The sequence below is a fragment of the Strongylocentrotus purpuratus genome, unplaced genomic scaffold (genome assembly GCF_000002235.5).
Source record: "Strongylocentrotus purpuratus isolate Spur 01 unplaced genomic scaffold, Spur_5.0 spur5_scaffold_6, whole genome shotgun sequence".
Lineage (NCBI taxonomy): Eukaryota > Metazoa > Echinodermata > Echinoidea > Camarodonta > Strongylocentrotidae > Strongylocentrotus > Strongylocentrotus purpuratus.
This window is the reverse complement of record NW_022145612.1, coordinates 39179423-39204361: the sequence shown is the minus strand read 5'-3', so window position 1 is coordinate 39204361 and position 24939 is coordinate 39179423. Positions and strand designations below refer to the sequence as shown.

At 37.6% G+C, this 24939-nt stretch overlaps 1 protein-coding gene across 3 annotated transcripts in view; it reads left to right on the top strand.

Moving 5' to 3' along the window:
- The window catches only part of LOC115919533 (inosine-5'-monophosphate dehydrogenase 1b-like), a 42102-nt gene that overhangs the window by 7935 nt on the left and 9228 nt on the right, over nt 1–24939 (top strand). For 2 of the 3 annotated variants that reach the window (XM_030973603.1, XM_030973604.1), the window contains exons 3-9: nt 4190–4291; nt 6553–6627; nt 7448–7544; nt 13476–13673; nt 14292–14491; nt 18462–18552; nt 19506–19601. In XM_030973603.1, coding sequence (XP_030829463.1) covers nt 4190–4291; nt 6553–6627; nt 7448–7544; nt 13476–13673; nt 14292–14491; nt 18462–18552; nt 19506–19601 — 859 coding nt within the window. Of the gene's footprint in view, nt 1–4189; nt 4292–6552; nt 6628–7447; nt 7545–9771; nt 9811–13475; nt 13674–14291; nt 14492–18461; nt 18553–19505; nt 19602–24939 lie in introns of all 3 variants that reach the window. The other variant, XM_030973602.1, reaches the window with a different exon arrangement.

Genomic DNA, 24939 nt, shown 5'->3' with positions numbered 1-24939 from the left:
TCCAAAGAAGACAGAAGGAGGTACTTAAATTATATGCATGATTTTTAATTCAATTAGCACCAGGCCTTTTACAGTCCATTAGACAATCACTTTGATCTGTTTCATCCCTATAGTCCTCTCCCTCCCTCCCTCTCTCTTTTTCTCTTTTTTTTTCTGTTTCACTCTCTTACTCTATTTCTCTGTCTGTTTGTCTCTTTCTATCTCTCACTCTCTATCTCTCACTCACATCTCTTTCTTTACCTCCTACTCGTTCATCCTCTCTCCTCTCCTCTCTCCTCTCCTCTCTCCTCTCCTCTCTCCTCTCATCTCTCCTTCTCTCCTCTACTCTCTCCCTCTCTCCTCATCTCTCCCTCTCCTCTCTCCTCTACTCTCTCCCTCTCTCCTCATCTCTCCCTCTCTCTCTCTCCTCTCTCCTCTCCTCTCTCCTCTCCTCTCTCCTCTCCTCTCTCCTCTCCTCTCTCCTCTCCTCTCTCCTCTCTCCTCTCCTCTCTCCTCTCTCCTCTCCTCTCTCCTTCTCCCTCTCCCCTCTCTCTCTCTCCTCTCTCCCCTCCTCCTCTCTCCCCTCCTCTCTCCCCTCTCTCTCCTCTCTCCCTCTCTCCCTCTCTCCCTCCTCCTCTCTCTCTCCTCCTCTCTCCTCCTCTCTCTCTCCTCTCCTCTCTCCCCTCCCCTCTCCCTCTCTCCTCTCCCTCCCCTCTCTCCTCCTCCCTCTCCCTCTCTCCTCCCTCTCTCTCCTCTCTCCCTCTCTCTCCCTCCTCTCTCCCTCTCTCCTCTCTCCCTCTCTCCTCTCTCCCTCTCTCCTCTCCTCTCCCCCTCTCTCCTCTCCTCTCTCCCCTCCTCTCCCTCTCTCCTCTCTCCCTCTCTCCTCTCTCCCCCTCTCTCCCTCTCTCCCTCTCTTCTCTCTCCCTCTCCTCTCTCCCTCTCTCCTCTCTCTCTCTCTCTCCCTCTCCCTCTCTCCCACTCTCTCCTCTCTCCTCTCTCCCTCTCATCTCTCTCCCTCCTCCCTCTCTCCTCTCTCCCTCTCTCCTCTCTCCTCTCTCCCTCCCTCTCTCCCTCTCTCCCTCTCTCCTCTCTCCCTCTCTCCTCTCTCCCTCTCTTCTCTCTCCCTCTCCTCTCTCTCCCTCTCCTCTCCTCTCTCCCTCTCCCTCTCTCTCTCTCTCCCCTCTCCCTCTCTCCTCTCTCCTCTCTCTCTCCTCTCTTCTCTCTCCCTCTCATCTCTCTCCCTCTCTCCCTCTCCCTCTCTCCTCTCTCCCTCTCTCCTCTCTCCCTCTCTCCCTCTCTCCTCTCCCTCTCTCCTCTCTCCCTCTCTCTTCTCTTTTCTCTCCCTCTCTCCCTCTCTCCTCTCTCCCTCTCTCCTCTTTCCCTCTCTCCTCTCTCCCTCTCTCCTCTCCCTCTCTCCTCTCTCCCTCTCTCCCCTCTCCCTCTCTCCCTCTCTCTCCTCTCTTCCTCTCTCCCTCTCATCTCTCTCCCTCTCTCCCTCTCATCTCTCTCCCTCTCTCCTCTCTCCCTCTCTCCTCTCTCCCTCTCTCCTCTCTCCCTCTCTCCTCTCTCCCTCTCTCCTCTCTCCCTCTCTCCCTCTCTCCTCTCTCCCTCTCTCCTCTCTCCCTCTCTCCTCTCTCCCTCTCTCCTTTCTCCCTCTCTCCTCTCATCTCTCCCTCTCTTCCTCTCCCCTCCTTCTCTCCCTCTCTCTTCCTTGCTCTCTTGCTCAATGCAACTGAAGTCAGTGATGCTAGAAGCTTCAGTAGCCTAAAAGGCAGTAAGTAGGAGTCTTGGGACTTGAAGTGTGTCGACTTCGCTGGCAGGTCGTTATGTGAAACAACAGTTACTGCTGGAGTGAGATAGCCTGAGCATAAATTAGCTTGCTCATCTCCTTGTGGGATGTTTACTTCTAGCCAGACATGCTAACATACATGTCGCCTGTGTTTTGGTTGGGTAGGAGTTTAAGAGAAGGTTGAGTTCTGGAAAGAGTTGAAAAATATTTTGTGAGCATTATCATTGTAGAAAGTGTGGAAGAACATCAGATAAAAAATGTTCCCTGAAAAGCATGGCTCTTCAAATGAGTTTATAGCATAAAAATTGGGACGGATTTTTATGCCACATGTGTAGTCCCATATACATATTTCTGTGTACAGTGCTTGTAACTTTACCAAAACTGGGCCAAATTTCTTATCATTTTGATGATTCCAGAACCTTGCAGTACACACCAATACTTAATATATACTAGAGGATGAACCTTTTCTGATCGATTCCATACCGTGTCTTTCACAATGCAATGGCATGACCAGAACTCAACTTTATCTTTAAAGTGTACCGATCACTCAAAACCTTCATGCTGTATGGTTGGGGTGTAGTGTTCTTCAATTTTGCAGTATAGTTGTGGTTTTGTTTGTGCATAATAGTCAAATGCATGTATAAATTTGTATTCTACGTGTACACTGTACATGCAGAATATCTCGACTATCCAATTTTCCATTGACATTTGAAATCGAGAAATAGCCTGTAAAACCCGATGAGGGTAATCCATTTCAATATCAAATTAATTTAAAATGTGGCACATATCCCATTTATCTGATGTCGCCGCATGCACGAAAGGGGAAGTCCACCCTGATATTACGTTGGTTTTAATGAAAGCAAATGAATGAGGGAAACAAATTATTAATTTTTATGCCTCCGTTACGAAGTAGCCGGAGGCATTATGTTTTCGGGTTGTCCGTCCGTCCGTCCGTACGTCCGTACGTCCGTACGTCCGTACGTCCGTCCGTCCGTACGTCCCGTTCTCGTGATCGCGTTATCTGAAGAACCGATTGATGGATTCCTGCCAAACTTTGGTCATGTATGTATCTTGCAGAGCCGATGAACTGATTAGATTTTGGGGTCACGAGTTCAAAGGTCAAAGGTCACAGGGCTCATTATGTATGCAAAAACAGCTCGTGATCGCGTTATCTGAAGAACCGATTGATGGATTCCTGCCAAACTTTGGTCATGTATGTATCTTGCAGAGCTGATGAACTGATTAGATTTTGGGGTCACGAGTTTAAAGGTCAAAGGTCACAGGGCTCATTATGTATGCAAAAACAGCTCGTGATCGCGTTATCTGAAGAACCGATTGATGGATTCCTGCCAAAATTAGGTCATGTATGTTACTTGCAGAGCCGATGAACTGATTAGATTTTGGGGTCATAAGGTCAAGGTCAAAGGTCATGCGGCTCATGTATGCAAAAATAGCTCGTGAACGCATTCTCATTAGAACTGACAAATGGATTACTATTTAACTCGGGACATCTTGTAGAGCCAATGAACTGAGTAGATGTTAGGGTCATGAGGTCAAAGATCAAAGGGTCATATATGTATATGAGAAATTGCTTGTAATCACGATATTCTGAGAAACTGTTAATGGATTACAATTGAACTTGAATTTGAAAAATTTCTTCTGTTTTTGTTTGTAAAATTGCTCTATGACGGAGGCATCATTTCGACTGCGCGCAGTTGAAGTTCCATCTAGTTTTAGCAAACATCCAATTAAAAATAGGATAGTTATAAATGTGTACTGTTCTATTTAGTGAAACAAAAATTGGCAACACCATGCCATATCTTGTGAGCTGCTCTCCAATTCGCTCTGTACAGAAAATTTCATAAACTTACATTTTCTTAGGTATTGGTGACAGAATATTTTTGTTCATGAATACTAAATATTTGCAAAATCATATGGAGGGAGACTGTATGATTGATTTTAAAAAAAAGGGAAATTATACATTTTTGAATACAGGGCAAATAGGAGCAGAGCTCGCAATAAATAGGGCTAGGGTGGGCCTCAGGTTTTGTGTTACTTTTAGGGTAAATGTTATTATTATATGATTATGTACAGTATGTGTGCATTGAGTGGTGCACTGTTGAAGATGGGAATACTGTCTGTGGAGCAACGGTCACTGGAGCATATGTCCTACAACCCATCTTTTTGCTTCCATCTCGGCATATTGCTTCAAACTTGCGGGTTGTTTTCATTCCACGGACTCTTCAATAAATTCATTATAATTTGCAGGATTCTGTTTCTATTAAATTCAGTGATTGACAGCAGTAAAAATATTGATGATTCTTATTGTTGTTTTCCCTCTCTCTCTCTCTCTCTTTCTCTCTCTCCCTCTCTCCCTCTCTCCCTATCTCTCCCTCTCTCCCTCTCTCCCTCACATAATAGGATTTGCAATCCCAGCTGACAAAGGACATCACCTTGAAGGCTCCGTTGGTGTCGTCTCCTATGGATACCGTCACAGAGTCCTCCATGGCGATCGCGATGGCAGTGAGTCTTGCCTCCTAATCACTTTTACCTCCCATGAAATCATCCACGGAAATGCATTACTGTTATTATCTGCTTTGCCCTCCATGTTGAAGGACGAGGATGGATGGGAATTAGATTGGATTTGTGATAATTGTATTAGATATCTAAGGGCACTCAGAATGAAAAGTAGCAAATTGCGTACAAAATCTTATGATGACGAAAAATATGCTAAAATTTAAACAAGCTGCTTTTTATAGTAGTAAAATTAATTTTATGTGTTTGTTTTTAGAGATTCTCTCCAACAACACCTTAATGGCTACTACAATAAAGTATTTTGTTGTTGAATATTTGGTTATTTAATGGGAAAAATCACACCGTTGAAGTTACACAGATGTTGATTTTAATATTTTGAATTTGTCTAGTATTAGATTTTTGTACCGTGCCTGAAACATTGGATACTTTTGTACCAAGCCCAAGTATATTTTTTGTTAATTTGTAAAAGTATTTCATATGGGTAATTGTATCAATTTGTTCTTGCACGTTCTTATATATTACAAATCAACATACTGCAATCTATAAATGATATCTCATCTCTCTAGATTTGCTGATATAAGTCATGCCTTTGACAAACTTTGTCTTGTTCATGCAGAACCTTAAAAACACACATATGCTTTAAATTTGTTCATAGTTGATGGTCTTTCTATATATGGACTTTTCAGTTCTTGATTTTTTTCCGCTCTATAATTCATAGTCATTGTAGCAGACCATTGTTGTTTTTATTTTCAGTTTGATGCCGAGATGGATCCTCTAAATCTTTTCTTCTCCAATGCACATGGATGGTGTTGCCATTAGCAACCATTCTGATGCAGTTTCCTGGTTTTCATAAAATTGTTATCTTATAAAAAGCAAAGTCAATATAGTCACTCACCATACCTTAACATCTACAGCAAGGAGAGAGAAAGAGCGAGTGAGAGTGACAGAGAGAGAGAGAGAGAGAGAGAGGGGGGGGGGGGGGGGGAAGAAAGAGAGGGGGGAAAAAGAGAAGAAACAAATATATGGATGAGGAGGATTGTGTTACAGAAAGAGAGAGTGCTGCAATTGCTGTTAACTTTGTTAGGGGAAATGAAATTCAATTTATACATTCATTGGCAAACAAGACCAGCTCAATTCAGTATTATGTTCAGTAGGCAGCAAGGTGATTCGCATACCATGTACAGTGTGTACATGCATCTACAAGGCACCATATGCGCATACATGTAGGCTTAGTTGAGCACCTCCATCTATACTAGCTAGTGAAATCATGTGCAAAAATATGAAACTAATATTTCTAATAATATGTAGAGTTAGTGGATGACGGATGTTCAGGGACCTGCAGTCATTGTGTATTTATAGAAGCTCTTAATTGCTGAGTACTTTTGCAAAAGAAGCTGTACAACAATGATTGCTATATATATATGGCATGTTTTTACTCATGCATTGTACATACATGTATGTATGCAGATGGAAATAATGGTTTTATTGAATTCATTTGTATGGAAATTTAAAGTAAAAGACTTCAAAAGAGTGTAGGTATTCCAAATTCCATTCCTGCTGATGATAAATCATGCTTATGATTTGTACATGTAATATTATCCCATTTTACTTTTTTTAATATGTACAAGGTGTAGATTTTATTTTATTTAGGTTCATTTTATTTTCCAGTCCTGCACTTTAAATACATGTACTCGTATGTAGTCAGGAACAGCACACCTGTACTACATACTGTTCAAAGTCTCCTTTATTCCTTGGATATTGAAATGTATACACTGTACTTCAAAAAGGAACACGCTTTTGTATACATTGTCTAATTTTAGAAGCATCAGGAAGTAGGATCTCTTAAAATACCATTGATACCTCTGTCATACCAGTGCCAAACCACTGTACACAAAATCTTAACAGGCGGATTTATGGCCAGTCGGGATGATTTAATTTATTTTCAATTTTCAGTCTGGTGTTGCTCTTGTGTGTTTGACCAAGATATCAATTATATACAGCCCAATACACTTTCTACAATGAAGTCCCTATATGTGCAGATACAGTGCATGTCGTTTTGCTTATGATAATATGTGGTTTGAGAAAAAGATTTTTTTTTTTATATACAGGTATACATGTAGTTTTGCTTATTTTTGTACTTTTTTATTCATATTTTTCTCTCACAAATGCAACTAAACCGACAGTTTTTACCTTTACAAAATTTTGTTCCTATTCTTTCTTGTATCTCTCTAATCTGTATCATACTTTAGTTATGTGGAGGCATTGGAATCATCCATCATAACTGTACTCCTGAGTTCCAAGCAAATGAAGTCAGAAAAGTAAAGGTGAGTATTAGAAAAGAGGAGGGAGGGAGGGAGGGAGGGAGGGAGGGAGGGAGGGAGGGAGGGAGGGAGGGAGAACAAGCTATAAAAAAATCTCAGAAATGTATTCAAATCAGGATATTATATCTTTTGTGAACAAAGTAACAAGTAAGTCATTTTACCAAAGAAGTATCGTTAGGAGATAAAAGCATTCTGTGAACATAGTAATGAAGGATTTAATTCTACTATTCCATATATTGGTATTTTGTCATGTGATATTCCCAATTAACACTATGGCCCGAATTCACAAAGCAAGGTTTGAGCTCAGACCAAGGTTTGAGCTCAAACCTCCTTTTGTTTCGCCAAACCTCCTTTTGTTCTTTACAAACCAGGTTTGTTAAAAACGCGTAAAAACGCGTCATATGACGTACGAAAACCAAGGTTTGTCGACAAACCTCCTTTGTGAATTCGGGCCTCTATGTTTGTTGTATTGCCTTGCAAAGTCTGAGAAGGTGAACTTTTGAAGAATGCTTAATATTGTCCTTCTCCCTCTTCCTCTCTCTCAACTATATTTCTCTTTCTCTCTCTGTGTGTGTCTCTCTCTCTCTTTCTCCCTCTCTCCTTCGTTATATTTCTCTCCCCCTCAACTATATTTCTATTTTTACTCTCTCTCTCTCCCTTTCCTCTCTCTCCTTTTCTCTCTCTCTCTCTTTCTCCCTCCCTTTCTCTCCCTCCCTTTCTCTCTCTCCCTCCCTCTCCTCTTTCTCCCTCTCCTTCCGACCCATTTCCCTTCATGTACATGTATCTTTCTCACTTTTGCTATAAAACTCTTTGATAATTCCAGAAATATGAGCAAGGATTCATCATGGATCCTGTCGTGCTTGGTCCTAATGATACTGTTGGCGATGTCTTCGGCTCAAAGGCAAAGCATGGCTTTTCAGGTAACATTAAAAACAATCATTGCTCATCTGCAAGTAATCGTATTAGAGCTTTTCTTAAAAGAATTACATTTATATTTATTCCTCCTTTGTTCAAAGAAAGTAGATGTATAATGTATGTTTGTTTGTGTATATTACTTGCTTTATGGTGTCATTTTATCTTGTCATCACGACTGCAATATTCATTGAAGGAATTAATGTAGAGGAGTAGAAGTTAGAATATTAAATTTAAGAAAACAAACTTTACTTTGGTCTGTGGTTAATGTTATATGTGAAGTATGATGTGCAAAAGTTATCCACATGTAATCCAATAAGTTCTCTTACCATTCTTGTATTCCTTGTCATATAATTTGTACAGACCTTGCAATGAGCGTTAGCAAATTAGTTTTCATTAATTAGACAGCTGCATGTACTGTGCATGGATAACAAAGGAATTGGGACAGTGAGTATCACCATGGAGATTGAAAGCATGCATTGCATAAATTCCTTGATGAGTTCTCTATAGGCCATTTTTGTATGGTAACCAAATTAATGCATACAACTTTGTTAATTGCCTCAATACAAATAATTGAATTCATCTGTTGCAAATAATAGTATCAATAGTCAGAATGCAAATTGCATAAATAAGTTGTTGCCAGCTAGGCTCGCCCTACCTACCAACACATGCATTTTGCATTCTAACTATTGAAATGCATTTATTCATTACGGGTGTATGACATATTTATATGGAGGCACTGCTAAAAGACTATGCATTAAATTAGGTTGCATTACGAAAATGGTCTATAAGGATAGTGAGTAACACCATGGAGATTAAAAGCATGCATTGCCTAAATTCCTAGATGAATTCTCACTTTATCCTCAGTGGCCAGATGCTGCATTCGTTTCTGTTTCATCTGACATCCTCCCAAACATTCAAGTATAATTGGAATACTCATTGTTTTCCTTCACTTTTCAAATATAGGACTAGAAACTTATCAGTTCCCTAGGTGCCCATTGACCACCTGAACTCCTGCCGCACCCACCCAGCTTGCCCAGGTGGCAACTGCTTTCACCCCCTCCCTCCCCCTCCCCCTCCCCCTCCCTCCCCCTCCCCCTCCCCCTCCCCCTCTACACTAGAGAATAATATTCAATTTCATTCAACAAAAAAACATTTCAGCTTAAAGGAAATCTCATCCCAAGATATACATTTATTCATTATCAGAGGTTTATTGTATTATTGCCCATCAATCTACAAGATTTCCCATCAAAGTATAAGAGAGTTTCTCAGCACAATATTTTCTTAATAACGGGACTACTATGCGAAGTCCGTTATCAAGTAAATGATTCAAATTTATGGATGCTTCCTTCCCACTGTGTACTGTAATGAAGTATTTCATTTACCTGCTATTATGTTTTGTACTTTAATTGTCAGAATGCAAATTGCATACCGATAAATGCAGTTGTTTACTCTTCTGGGGTGAAGGTTACACTTAAATGAAGTAGATTCGCCACCTGCTATATATTTAGTATTTTTAAATAAATAGTTAAAATAGGCCATTTTTGTCATGCATTGCAGTTTACAAAGCTCTACTAGACTTTTGTCTACATTATCTAATCTTATTGAATATTGCATGTACATGTATTTGCATATTTTATAAGAATGGAATTGTAAAGTACTTGTAATTACCCTATTTGTTTTATATCACATTCACTTCATGTTTTTGTGACATATGTTCCAATCTCTTCAAGGATGTGGTTTTATCATCCGTATCTTTAAGATATAATATCTCATGTGCTGTTTATTCTTTCTGAAACAAATTTCTTTCTTATTAATGATGTGGTTTTAGCATCCACATTTAATATTGAGACAAGTACATGTGTACACATATGTACCTGCATGTTTTTTTCTTGATTATTCTTCTTTTCAAGTAGAGGTATATGTAGGTATCACTTACATTGTTATCCAAACAAGATGTTAGATCAGCACGTTTTAATTACAGTCTGTACAAATGTAAACTTTTGTCCAAGTCACAGTTGTAATTTTTTTTGACACCATATGAACTGATGTTTAAGGGGCTGAATATGTTGTCATCTCTCAATACTCCAGAAAGCTGGCTTTAATGTATTAATTATTCTTTTTTTTAAAGTTCCCCCTGTAATGTAATCTTTGCATGAGATTGATAGATTTCTTCTTTTTATTTTATTTTATTTTTGTTGACTATTTACATTGGCTGCTTCCTTGTGTTTCTAGGAATCCCGGTTTCTCAAGATTTGCCACACAAGATCCTCGGTATAGCCCATAGATTGTTGTGTTGATCACTTTGATCATTTCTAATCCCCTTTTAATACCTGCTTTGTGAGATTTTTACCTGCCTTTTTTCGATGGGTTGGGTTGGATTGTGTGATAACCTCTTTAAAAAAAAAATTGTTTTAGTGTGTCTTCTCCAATCATACACTGACTATATCATATCATTCTTCACACCAACAGTATGGAAGGTAATCCTGAGTTCTGTAATTATGTTACTGCAGTAATTATGTTACTGCAGTCTCAAGATGCCATTCAATTCATTCTTGATATTTTTTGTGTTGGTATCGATATTGGGATGTGGAAGGTTCTGTGTAACATTGTGTGCTGATGTGAGTTTTTGATGTGTAAATTACCATACCATACCACAGAACTACATGTACTTTCAATATCGAAGGAGAAGAAGGGGGGGGGGGGGGAGAAATCATGCAATGCATATTCTGGGGGAAAAGCTAGCCAAAGATGCAGGTATATCAATAATATTTTCCCATTTAGTTTTGATGAAAAAAAATCCCAACACATACACAAAAACAAAAACACCTGTGAATAATAATAATAATAATACATGAGATTTGTAAGGCGCCGAATCGACCAGACAATTAAATGCTCAAGGCCTAAGTACAAAGTCTGACTTACCAGAGAAAAGTGCTATGATCTTTCAAGAACCCCTTTTTTCAATCTTGGTTGGAACCTTTACAAAGGTCATTGAATTCTGATGATAATGAAGTTGTTTTTTCCAACTTTCAAACAATATTTTGTTATAGTAGGGATTGCACACTGCACTATTAAACTAATTATATTTTCATAGTACTTAAAATGATATCACTCGCAATAAAATAGTTATCGAGGCTCATTCCTCAAATCGCTTTGAAAAATTGGAGTTGAAAATGGAGAATGCAAAATATATAGAAAATACAATTCATTTTTAATTTTTAGTCGTAAGGCTGATAATAATTGTTCTACAAATTGTGGGTTATTTTTCAGTTTTTTTTAATTCTGGGGTTGTTTTTGTTATTTCTTGTTGATTTGCTGTGATTTTGGTGTATTAACTTCATGTACATGTATCTTCCTATAAGAATTATTATAGTACATATAATAAATATAGTACCTACATGTACATGTATGTATTTATGAGCCACAGCTCCATTTAGGTACTAATGGAAGTATAAACGGTGTGGGTATTATGGTCAAATCCATTAACATTTAGAGTTTTGCAGAGTGAAAACAAATTTATTCTACAAAAACATTGAAAATGCCAATATATTCATAATGTTAATGTTTGTTACTCAAGTGCTAGCAGTCCAACAGGGTACCTCTCTAATCATATCTCTTGCTGTGAAGCTACTTTAAGAAGAAAAAATGCTTTATAACACATGGGCTCTAGTTAATGTGATTTATTCAACCATGTGTATTTAATAAGAAGATTGATTTTATAACATATTTAGGAGTAATAGCACACTTTCTAATAATAGAGATTCGGAAATGTGTATTATCGCTACCTACATAAATGAGAGGACTATTATTCATTGGATATTCAATTTAAGACTTTTATTTCCAATTGATTTAAAAAAGCAAAAATGGGTACCTGGTAGGAATTTATTCCTCGAAATGCTAGAGCGCCTTATGGCAGGAGGGTCAAATCTGACTGACATGGGCGCTATACAAGAACCCATTATTGTTATTATATATATTATAATATAAATACAATATAACAAAATAAAATTTAAAAATAAAAATACATCATGAATCGTATCGGACTCGAGTACAAACATGATAAACGCAGAACAAAATTTGAGAAATGAAAAGGAAAAATTGCGTAAAAAGCCCAATTAGGCTTGTGAAATAATATTTATTTTTACATGGAAAATATGATTACATATCATTATATGATACACAATAATATATATCCATCATAAAAGTTATCTGGAGTTCTGATAATATTACTGCTAGTCAAAAAACACAATGTATACTTCATTCTGAATGGTTAGTGATATATCAGACAAATATCTGTGGGGTTGCCTGGTCCATTCATGAAACACATAAGACTTGTTTATAAAGACCAGTTATGGTCATGCGATTGCATTGTGAAAGAAAAGTTGTGGAATCGATCAGAAAAGGTTGATCATCTAGCATATAAGTATTGGTGTGTACTGCAAGGTTCTGGAATCATAAAAATGATAAGAAATTTGGCCCAGTCTTGGTAAAGTTACAAGCACTGTACACAGAAAGATGTATATGGGACCACGCGACATGTGCGCGATATCTATCAGGTCCAAATTTTTTTGAGAGGGGGGCATTTCCAAAACTGATCTTTACCTTAAAACATGGATGAATTATGTGACAATTAAGTTATTTCTACAAGTGTATCAGTAGATCTCTTGATGGGAGAGGCTTTTTTTGCTGTATCTTTTGAAGTGTATATTCCTAATGAGTGCTGTGCCAATAAAACATTTTTTTAGGTGGTGGGTTGCAAATTGAACAATATGAAGTTTGAGGTTATGTTATTGAAATTGTTTGCTGAGACATCACAACATAATTTAAATGTAGCATAATATAGTCTTGGATGATATTTGGGGTTCATAGAGTAGAGAAAAACAAGTATAAAATGCTTTGGTAGGATAACTGAAATATTTGAAATTACTTAAACCTCATGAAAATGAAAGAAAGATGCATGATTTTACGTAGAAGAATGAAGGAATGTCTAGGGCATGGTAGTTTATAGTCGGTATGTAGCAATTTGAGACTTGCAATATAGACGTAGACTAACAGCTAGAAACTACAATAATGACAGCTGTAATGATGTATACAGGACATCCCTGTTAATCCCCAGGTTCATTGGACAATAACCGACCAGTATACAAGTAATAATTCATGTTTCTGATTGCACAGTCAGATAATGAACAAGACATGTCAAATTTATTATCCGCTCATTGTGACTTAACCAAGTGCAGTGCATATCACTAATGTACAAAATTCAAAACATGAATTATTTGTTTTAAAAAGGGGTCTATAATATGAATATAAAGTTGAGAAATAAGCAAAAAAATTGGATTGAAATTCCAAAGATCAAACAATCATGGAGGCTGCCATTTGCATTGAATGACATCACAGTACACAAGCTCAGCCAAACTATGTAATGCATGTGTTGGTGTGCGCATTAGTCCTTGCCATTTGAAACTACGTGCATTTCATCGCGACTTTAATTTTGTATAAGCAGCTGTGCATTATCACTTTTAGCCGTAGGTTATCACTTTTTGATGGGAACTTGCACAGTAGGAGTGAATAATGCACGTTCACGTAGTGTCATCTGACCAATTAGATTACCTATATTCTTGAACCTGCTTATGATATTAACTGTGATAAGTAGCCCTTTAATGATCTTTACAATCTAACAAATACTGCATGGATAATAACCGCTAGGACAATTAACTGTGTGGTTTAGTGGTAATGGTCCTAAATGGGTAGCTGTCCTAAATGATTATTTGTCCAAGGGAGTCCTCAATAGTAGGTGTCTCAGGGAGTAATCTTCCAGAGGTCATAGTTGTTTGATACGCCAATGAACCATCTTGCAACTTCTCTTTTCGTATTTTGAATATCAGTTTCATATAACATATAATATATAATATCTGTTTCATACTATTTTCTTTTAGGCATACCCATCACAGACACCGGAAGACTGGGTGGTAAACTCTTAGGAATCGTCACGGCTCGCGATATTGACTTCTTGAAACCAGAAAGTTACGTGAAGCCGCTCAGTACTGCCATGACCTGTAGAGAGGATCTGGTGGTTGCTCCAGCTAATGTAACTCTGAAACAAGCTAATGACCTTCTGCAGAAAGCCAAGAAAGGTAACATGTAATTAGTATGCCCCAAAGGATACAGCCTTTGGCATGGCAGGGTACTTGATTCAGTAGTCCACTGCCTGGACTGTTCTCTACATGATCCGTGCTCGCTCACATACTAGTACACCATAATATACACGTACGGACACACAACCTTTCGGGGAAGGTGAATTCGTGGGGAGTACGCATATCATACACGCGCGCGCATTTGGGAAAGGGCGAAAGATTAAAACGACCATAAGCTGGTCTATTGATTCAGCTGCACATCAAAGAGTGTACATGGGACCATGACAAAGTTACTATCATAGAAAAATAGAAAATGTGAATAATCTATCACTATCAAAATATTAACACTTAATGATGGGGATTATACGGGACTACAAGACTTAAACAAAAAATTGTTTTCTTTTGTATGCTAATTGCTGCTATTAAGTACTAGGCTTCAGCAAATGCAATATTTTACCCACGGTCCTGTTCTACTGTCGATTATCTTCCCACAAGAATCTACTCTGATTAAAGGAGAGGGTTTGCCTTTTACAAAATATGTCCACTTACAAGACCCTGGTTGAATGTTGATGTTTTGAATGGTTTTGTCATGATCCTCCTTCCCTCTCTCTCTCTCAGGCAAGCTGCCCATTGTTAACGAGAAGGATGAGCTGGTCTCTCTCATCTCCCGTACGGATCTCAAGAAACACAGGGAGTTCCCCCTAGCCTCCAAAGACCCCAGGAAGCAACTGCTGTGTGGGGCTGCCATCGGTACCAGGGAAGAGGACAAGCACAGACTTGACCTTCTGGTCCAGGCTGGCGTAGATGTAGTCATACTGGTGAGTGGTGATGTTTAGATAGTCCTTGAGTTGGGGCTGATAGCAGGTTAAGCCTGCTGGTCCCTCTCTAAGCATTTTGGGACTGAAAAGGAAGATAAGCATAGACTGGATTTACTGGTCCAGAAGCATAGACTGGATTTACTGGTCCAGATGTAGTCATACTGGTGAGTGAGGATGTTAATGGTTCTTTGAGACGAGGACAAGACTAGGATAAACCTTCTTTTGTTAATAACTTTCATGTTCAGAACTATTAATCAATCCAATACTCAAGCTTTTATTTGCGTACAATTTTGACTTGATAATGCCTAGTGTTTCAAGTGGTGAAGATGTAGTCATACTGGTACTGCTGATGTTATCAGTATCAGGCCCCCAAAACAGATGAAAAGCCTATTAGTCCCTCTTGAAGTGTTTTTAGGAAATAGGGAAGAAAGCTTTTTGGGATGTGCACAACAACATCCGATTCATTCGAAGCCTCTTAAGTGTTGCCTAGGTCGCAAAGCAAGCTTTTGCGATTTGACAGACGTGATGTTACAGACTGTGAAGACTTGGTGATACTGGTGGGTGCATGGGGATGTTTTGGGGAGTGCTTCTTGCAAGGGTAGTCCGGGATCGGTTATCAATGCAGTACCTACCACTTACCAACAATTGGCCCCACTTGGTAAATTACCATCAGAGCAACTGCCTCTCAGTCAATAACCAAACCTGGACAATGGCTACCGGTACTACAACAACATAATTAATCCTCTAGAAAAAGCTAGGTATGATAATATTTTTCAAGAGAAAATATGTCTGGATAGGAGTAATCCTGCCAGGGTGATTGTCCATGCTGAATTAAAAGGGAATTAGTGGGTCAAGGGTTAGTTCTCCAGGCGGCAGATTAGTGATTGTATTGATGGTAGTAACTGCAAATGGGTAGTTGTCCAAATAAATAGTTTTCCTTTGGTGTTACCGTGGGGTGTTGGGGGAGGGGACTCAGCAGGTGTCTGTTTGCATCATCATGGCTCATTTATCATTGTTGTGTATCCTGTATGGCATAAGAAGGTTAGACGTGATCCATTTGTACTAGTCAACATTTGGCATTCATGTTAAAACCCCTGCCCCCTTACTTCAATCCTAGATGGATAGAGATCTAGATCACGAAAAACATAATCGTCTGGTGAGTGTGACGAACATTGCCATAGACTCGTCCTCTTTCATGAAAATGTACAACATTGACAAGTCTTAAGACTGCCACACAAACATCTTCTTAAGAAGTTCACTCAATTATCGTTGTAATCCTCAGAAATTATTCCATCTGGTTTGTCAATATGAGAGCATCCACTCTCTTATAAACAAATTATACCAGCACCATATTTTAACCTTGATTTGTTATTCCTTTTGTTGGCTTGGGATTGAGTGAAAGTTAAGATTCAAGAATATTTTTTCATTTGACTTCAAAACAAAATTTGCTACTAATTTCTAATTTCACGCTGTGTATGAAACATGAGAATGACTAGTGACAGTCTTTATGACTTACAGTTGTTGTAATGCTTCATGAAAGGGGGCCCATGAAAGGTACAAACCAACTAACAACTGCTCACCATGGAAAGCAGTAGCAGTAGTCGCATCAGCAAGCAACATCAGCAGCAGCAATAGTAATAGTAATAGTAGTAGTAGTAGTAGCAGCAGTAGCAGCAGAAGTACAGTCAAACCTGCTTTAGTGACCACCTGTCTACAACAAGCACACTTTTTGTTTCCCTTGAAAATGGTTTCTCATTGAAACGTGTACTAAAGGAACCTGTCTACAAAGACCACTTTTTGTGTTTCCCTTGGGCGGTTGCTGTAGACAGGTTTGACTGTATAAGTATTAGTAGCAGTAGTAGCAATAGTAGAAGTGTAGAAGTATCATTAATGTATTTTGTCATGGGAACAGCTGAACCTTCTTTGGGAAACAAATGCTGCCACTAATGCCAGTTGTATACTAATGCATTTACTGTGCATCTATTTCTTATATTAGTTATTACTGAATTGGAATTATATTTTTTTAATGTTGTTCCCATTGAAAATATTGTATTCCTATTTTAAACGAAGAATTCAAATTCCATTTACTATATTTGTTTGTAAACTTACAGGAACTGAAAGGGTAATGATTGTACCACAATGTCCCAAGACTCAAAGAAAATATGGTCAATTGCAACATCAATATGATGCTCCTGTTTAAATGTAAATTTATAATGTACATTGCACAGTGCACTGCAACAAAATAAAAAATACATATACAGGTATATGGTATTTCAACCCGCTCCTCCCCTTCAAAATATTAGTATTTGACATTGAATTGATTTCATTTGATTGTTTAATATTTTTTGTTGTTGTAAATATTAAATGTGCAAGAAAGTTCATAGAATGGTCCTAATGGTCCAGATTCTTTTTTATTTTTTATCGGAAGTATTCAAATCAAACATTGAATATTTAAAAATTGCAACATTTTTTTTGCTTTGGAAACAGCAGTCGGTGATAAGTTGCTGGGCTTATGTAATTTTTTCCTTCTCCATATGAATACTAGTATGACATGCTCATTGTATAGAATAGGTCTAAAGCAAAATGTTAATAGCATTAATCAGTATGGCTCTTATATGCACTAACACGATTATAGCACTCATGTAAAGCTTGTGGGCTGGTGAATATGGACTGAAGATTAGGTAGTAGACATACAATTAACTGTGCACTAGCATGGCTTACTAATCTGGAGCAGCTATGCATGTTACTGAGAACTTCATTCAAGAGTTGTGACATTAATGAGCAGTCTAGTCGGAATGATTGTTAAGCTTGCAAAGCAAGGAAAGACAGACATGGAAGAGCAGACTGCCAGAATTCAAATATTTTGAAGACCTGTAACTTGCATTTTTTGGGGAAAAGAAGAAGAACTTGAGCACATCAATGAGTAGAGTAGAGATATAATACAATGTATATGTCACATAGTGCAGTGTATATGCTTATAAGAACTATATTGACTTATTTTTCACTCATTTTGTTTGAAGCTGTAGGTTAATTTTATAATTGCCCTTTTACTATTCCTTTTTAGTTGAGATTATAAAATTCCTTTTATCCTTTTCAGGTGGTTTTTTAACTTTCACTAGGAGTAGTTTCATTTTTTGGATTAAAAATTAAAATGAACACTTTAGCATGTGTATTGTTTTGTAATGTTTACTCCTGCATGATACACTGTATCTACGTTGATTTAGAAGAGGATGGTAACATTTAGCTTAATATGTAGTTTATTACAAATATAGCATATACTATGTAGATGTAACATTATTCAGACCTTTATTTGCAATCATACTGGGGCTATTTATCTATGCTTGCAGTTTGCAGAAATAAAAATCTGCAAGAATAATAAAAATATTGCAACAAGGGCTACATAGATTTAACTTTAATGCTGATGTACTGTAGGTTTATATTTGTATCTGTATTTGTATCTGCATATCTGTATATGTACAATTTAGGATGCATTCAATGTTAGCAATTGAATTAACAATATTATGCAAATTGGTCATAAAAAGATAAAAATTGTCACTCCTGTATTAACCAGACAAACTGAGACCTCCATTGTTTGTTTGTTGCTTCATAACATGATGAAGAATTTCATTGTTTTAACCAACTTTAAAAAAAAATGTTACATAGACTATTAGACTAATCCCTATTTGTAAGTGTACTCCTTAACAATCCAACTTAGAGACCCCCCCCCCCCAAACAAAGAAAAACAAAAACATAATGATCACAAAAGAAATCCTCAAATTCATCTCCAACAGATGGCCAAAAGATAATTCCAGCTCTACAAGATATTCATTAAGCTAAATGTTAAACTTGTCAATCACATAAAAAATTGAGAATATCCAACTTTCGTGATATCTGTTTCACTTGTTATATATCCACATGTTACCAAGACTATACGATGGCCCCAATGAATTTTTAATTACTCTATTTGCAGGATTCTTCACAAGGGAACTCCAGCTTCCAAGTAAGCATGATCAAGTGCACCAAGGCCAAATATCCAGAGTTGCAGGTGGTGGCTGGCAATGGTGAGTGATGGACTGAATGCTATCAAGAAAGCAAACAGTAATAAAAGAGAAGGTTGAGTTCTGGGGAGAGGGGAAGCATAATTTGTGAGTGTGGAAGAACATCAGAGAACAATTTTCCCTGAAAAAAATGGCTATTCAATGCCTTTATATTCTAAATTTGAGAAGTAACGGCTTAAAGATGAGGCTCGATTTTATGCCACATGGTTGTGTAGTCCCATATACATTTTTCTGTGTACAGTGGTCGTTACTTACCAAGACTTGGCCAAATTTCATTTCATTTTACGACTCCAGAACCTTGCAGTACACACCAATACTTGTATGCTCCATGACCAACTTTTTCTGATGGATTCCAAACCGTTTCTTTTTACGATGCAATCGCATGACCAGAACTCAACTTTATCTTTAAAATATGTCAAAAAGGGGGGGGGGGGGGTTTCCTGGAAATCATACACATAAAAAAAACTCAAGGGGGGGGGGGTTTCAGGTAAAACCCTCCTCCCCCCCCCCCCCTGCGTACGCGCCTGCATACCATTCAAGGATGCACAAAATGGGGGTCTGTATACAGAGACATTTGATTCAATGCTGGTTCAGTTATTTTGATTAGGATTATGAGCCTTTGAATTTTATTTCTTGCAACAAATTTAAACCTGAAGAAACTAGGGATTGGAGGCAAGAAAGGGACCTGTGATAACCTTTGGTTACGGCAAATTTTGTGATTTCATAGTAGAGTATAGATGTAAGGGAGAGATTTCATTTTTCATGAAAGTGAACATTTACAACAACTATTACTTTTTGTCTGCTTAGAGCCAGAACAAAGTTCTAAATGTATGAAATGACATGAATTATCATCTTTCTGACACTGCATATATTCTATTATAATTCTTTGGTTTCCAATGATATGGCACATGCTTAACAATTTTGACCAAGGGTTATTTATATTTGTTTGATTTTAGTGGTGACCGTGGCTCAAGCCAAGAATCTGATCCAGGCAGGTGCCGATGCTCTGAGGGTCGGCATGGGCAGCGGCTCAATCTGCATCACACAAGAAGGTAAGGAACGAGAGAGTGAGAGAGAGAGAGAGAGAGAGAGAGAAAGGTAGTGAGAGAGAGAGAGTAAGGTAGTGAGAGAGAGAGAAAGATAGTGGGAGAGGTAGTGAGAGAGAGAGAGAGAGAGAGAGTAAGGTAGTGAGAGAGAGAGAGAGAGAGAGAGTAAGGTAGTGAAAGAGAAATAGAGAATTTGTCAGCGAGTGGGGAGAGGAGGGAAAGACAGACAGAGGAAGGGGGGAGGAAAGTGAGAGAGAAAGAGAGATGGGAAGAAAGGTAGAGATAAAGAGGGACAGAGTAATAGAGAATCAAATAAATGGGAGAGAGAGAAAGAAGCTGAAGTTTTAAGGATTGAACTGTGCACTCATTTGAATAGCTGCTCTGGCCAAGAAATCCTGAAATCTACAATAGCATGGGCACAGGATGTAACATACTAGCAAGGAATTTTAATTAATAAAATGAACAAGGAATCGACAAGCAAGGCATCTCTCCTCATTCCACCTGTCAATCAAACAGTGAAATTTACTTTCAAACACAATGAACTTTACAGCAAATGAATTTTAGACTACTGTGAAATTTACAACAATTTGGTAAACAGGCAGGAATCCAGGTCACAGTGTTTATGGCTGACCCAGTGGCAACCAGGTTATTAAGGGTCGGTGGCATCCAAAAATAAGTTGATTCCTGTTGATGTGCAGGGATGCATACAACTCCTATTTTGTTATTCAAACATCTAAATATATTTGATAATTTTTAAATATTTTTAAAGATAATTTTCTCAGACCTGCTAAACTCCACCCTATTCATTCTTGTGACATCTATCAATCAGTAGTGAGCTAACAAGAGACAGTGGTGTGTAACTTCCCCCAGCTCAGCACATGCTCACAAAAGAATTGCATTCTTTCATACAAAACCTCCACATTACCTTTCTTTTCCTGGTGATGCTACAACTCAGCTGACATAGAACTCCTATGTTGGTATTGTATGGTCTAATTAAAGCAGGTGGTCAAATAATTAATGTTGTAAAGGTTAATGCTTTGCTAATTATTTAGGGTGCAACTTGGGGGGGGGGATCAAATAGGAGGAAAATAATTGCAAGTACCCATAGGATTAGGTTGTTTTGAAAGGGAAAACCTGTATTTCCGGCTTCTGCCCTCAAGACCCTTTCTTTGCTGATCTATTTCTATCCTCTTCTCTATCCACATTTGTGGTGTATTTCACTAACTTTGCTATTTTCATATTTTGTCTATCTTTGCTCTTATAATTCATTGCTTTGTCAGTCACGTGGGCCGTTTAGGCTTTCGATTTGAGATATTTCTGCAGGATAGTTATGTTTATTTAGAGGTGATTCTACTTTTCAAAGTCATTTGAACATAATTATTCTCATAGTTTTCATAGTCCTTGTAGATTCACAGCAAACAACAATTTCTTTTAAGTAAATATAGTATAGAGCATGATGTATATGACTTTTAGCATAGTGTTGAACTGGATGGCAGAAGAGGGAAAGGAAGACAGAAAGAAAGCAGTAAGGTTGGTCTAAACAAGTTGGGCCAATAAGGGAATCCTTGAGACGAGAAGAAGTGGAGGGAGGGAGTGTCATCATGGTAACAAAATCAGTAACCCCTCATAAGAGGAAAAAGGCTGACTTCAATAAATGATGATGATGACATTTATAGATACTTTAGATACAATGGGCATTTTGATCATGGGATGTTGCTTGTCCAAGCGTATTTTGCTTTTGTAAAAGTGAGAGAGCCTAGTAATGAACTCCAGTCAGATAAGTGTTTGAGAATATGTTCCGCTGTTGAAGGATTTCAGGATGAAAGGGTGTGAAACGGGTGTACAACAGGAGGTTGCACGTCGTAGAGGTTGAGAATCATTGAAATTGTAAACTTGTCCTTCATTTTAATAATACGTACAGTTCTATGGCACATGCTCCAGCAACGAATGCTCCGCAACCTTTATCCTCACTAATACTTTAACTCTAGACCAAACGCTTATTCTAGTCCGAACCTAAAATCCGATTGCAACCCTCACCCTGCATCTAAGATGAAATAAGCCTTGGGGGCAATTGCTGCTGGAGCAAATGTCAGGTGTCAAGTCACCCTATGAACATTTGTTTGATCCTGCACATGTAGTAATAACATGTAGATGAATAAAAATGCAGCATAGTCTTCATGTTACATTCCTCATTTTTTAAATGTCTTTGAAACTTGGAAGACCTTTTTTGGAATGAAATTTTCTTAGAATTAACAGTAATTTTCATCTCATTTTTCATTTCAAAGTAAAAGAATCTTCCTTTTTTTATTGCATGGATCATTTTTGTCTTAATATATTAATATGGATGCAAGCTGCATTGAATATCAAATTAAAGTGCTTTCTGCCAAAGGCAACAAACTTAGAGGTAGAGACATAGTCCTTTTTATTTCTTTACATGTTGTCACTCAAGAATACATCAGAACCTGTCCTACTAGTCATGCCATTGACAGTTTTAGATTGATTCCTTCACTAACTTCTACCGACTAAAACATTCATGTTTAATAGATTAATGACATTGTGTTGATTCAATGTTGACTAACTCTTCTTTTCATAACTCCCTAATATTTTCCCCTAATCCTTTCTTCAATCAATTTCTTCCTCTTTTAACCGATCGTCTTTTACGCTAACACAATCTTAAACAAATCTGTCACGGAATTCTTCGTTGCGTGACCAGCACGGGCAGCACGAGCTCCTAGTAGTAGGCCCTGTAGGCCGGAGGGTGACTTAACGTCTACCTGTAAGTCTGTTGCCTCCGCTACACAGTAGTTGTTAAAACACCCTCTTGCTTTTTCTGTTTTGTATATGCTATGTCATAGACCGTGCTGCAATCCAAGCCAAATGCACAGTTTTGGAAAAAAATGCTGCGTTAAAAAAAAAAATGTAAATGAATGACAAGTGTGCGAAAGAAAAGTCCTACGCGTATTTACTTGAATAGCTCCAGTGTTACATGAAAGCAAATGTGAAGCCTATTGCAATTTTCCTCATAATTAAAAAAGAAACTGCCTTGGTTTACCACTGCTTATCTGAGCAAGGCTTTAGAAGAATTTGTAAAATATTAATGTGAAAAATGTATGTGTACACCATATTCAAAACAAGCAAATCCCTCTTTCAGGCCCATTTTTTCAGCACTGTTGTCATTCAAAACCTACCACAAAGTTTGTTCATGGTAAATCCTTTCAAAATATGCACCAACTGTGAAAAAATATGGATTTCTATCTGAAAATTCTGTGTGTAAGGCTGTACATGTATCTCATATATGCTGAGAGCAGAAGGGCGTTTCTAAGGTAAAATGCAATGATTAAAAACCCCTATGGCTCTTGGCAGATGATATTCATTGTGATTACGGTTTGATCCGCAATTCATCTAAGAAAATGAAAAAAATATGCCAAACTTGAACAAAATTTAATGCTATCTTGAAAAGCTGCTTGTTCAAATTAGAATATATTTTGAAATAAATTAGTTAAAAAAGCACCATGCTTGGAAGGTTGCCTCCTTAAACACTTATATGTAGGAGAGTTTGACTCATTTAGGTGTATTGCAGGCCTGTAAAGTGTTTTCGCTTGTGTTAAAAAAATACAATTACATAACAAATTAGTTGATAGCTCTTTGAACAAAGTTCCAAAACTGTTCATTTGGTTGAAACACTGTATTCTCACTGGTTAGAGGTCAATTGCACAACTTTTGACCTGATGCTGTGACCCTTGGAAATCCTGATCCTTGCATTAATTAAATACAAAGCTCACAGCCTAGGAAGGAGGGAGTTTTAAGTGCTTATATCTGACGTATTTTACAAACTGGTAGGTCAAATTTTCTTGGTGTTTCATGTAGTATCAGAATAGCCGAGAAACATATTTCATCACAATTGTGGGTGATTTAAACAGAGACTTACAATTTAAACAAAAGGTTGATTACAAAGCAGTATTTGTTATTAGGTTGTTTCAGGAGCTGTAACAGTTACTATTAAGCATATTGTGTAGTCATCTCCTGTACTCGAGTTCAGGATGCATTGAAAATAAAGTATTCACAATTTTGGAGGTAAATAATTATTGTTTATAAAAGAATCACCTTGAGATGTAAGTTAACCTCAATAACATTAGGTGTAGGTCAGAAAAAGAAATAAGGAAGTAAGAAGAGATGTTACATGATGAAAAGGGGTCCGGGAGGGGGGGGGGGGGGGTGATTCAAGGGTCATTTAGCATCAGGAAGAGTTGTGCAATGTGTAGATAATCAAAGCATTGCTCCAGTCTGTATACATGTAGACTTGCCACATACCAATTGGAGCTTGTTCACTGCATAAATGTAAAATTTATGTCATGAATTTGTTGAATGTCATTCATGCATATCATGTATATAAAGCAGTTGTGCATGATTTCTTAGTTACTAGTCACACACCACTTTGTACATACATGTATGCCAACCTTATTTTAATCATGAGCCCATACCTTTAATAATGAATGGGTTTCCAGCTTTTTACATTGGAAATTGTCCATATTGATAATAAAGGCCTGGATCTTTAATGGGGTTTAAATTCAAATCATAGTCTGTGAACTTTTAACCATTGTTCCAAAACCTCCACATTGGACCAAAAAAAGCATATATTCAGTTACAACTAAATTATTCATACCCCTTGTGAATTTGATGTTATGGTTGAATTAGGGCCTGTGTTGAATACTTATTAGATGTAATCTATAATTTGTGACATTCTTAAACAAAACATAAATGGGGACAATCAATTTTTCACATGCTTAAAAAAATCACACGACCATGCGCATGCTACGGTCTTGGAGATTTGAACCTTTGTACCATTTAACCTATGAGTTGCATGGCTTTACATTTTCATCATTGTCTGAACCGGCAAGTGTATGGCTATCCTTTGGCTTTAACAAAAATTCCATCTGGCTCTTTTACAGATTTTCTTACTGCACTTTTATGGTTAGGCTACATATGATAAAGTGGTGGAATTATTGTTTTAAAAAAAGTCATATAATTTGTAGTTCTTCAACTCCAAGATGTGTTTCAGTCATTTAGTTTTGAAAGTAGATTTTTTCTTGTACATGTACATGTACATTCATTTTTTGTTCTGATCATAATGCCTTTTGCAACGTGCATGAATCTGTTATTTTGTGTATATTATTCTTTTCTACTTATTTTTTTCTATTTTACTTATTTTAGAGAAGTGTTTAGTAGATGTCTTTTCTTTGAACACAGTAATGCAAACAAAGCAAATCGTTCTCTACCAACAGCAAGAAGAAAAATGATTTTGAACTTGTATTGATTTTATGAAGGGTCATGTAGGAGAGAGTGA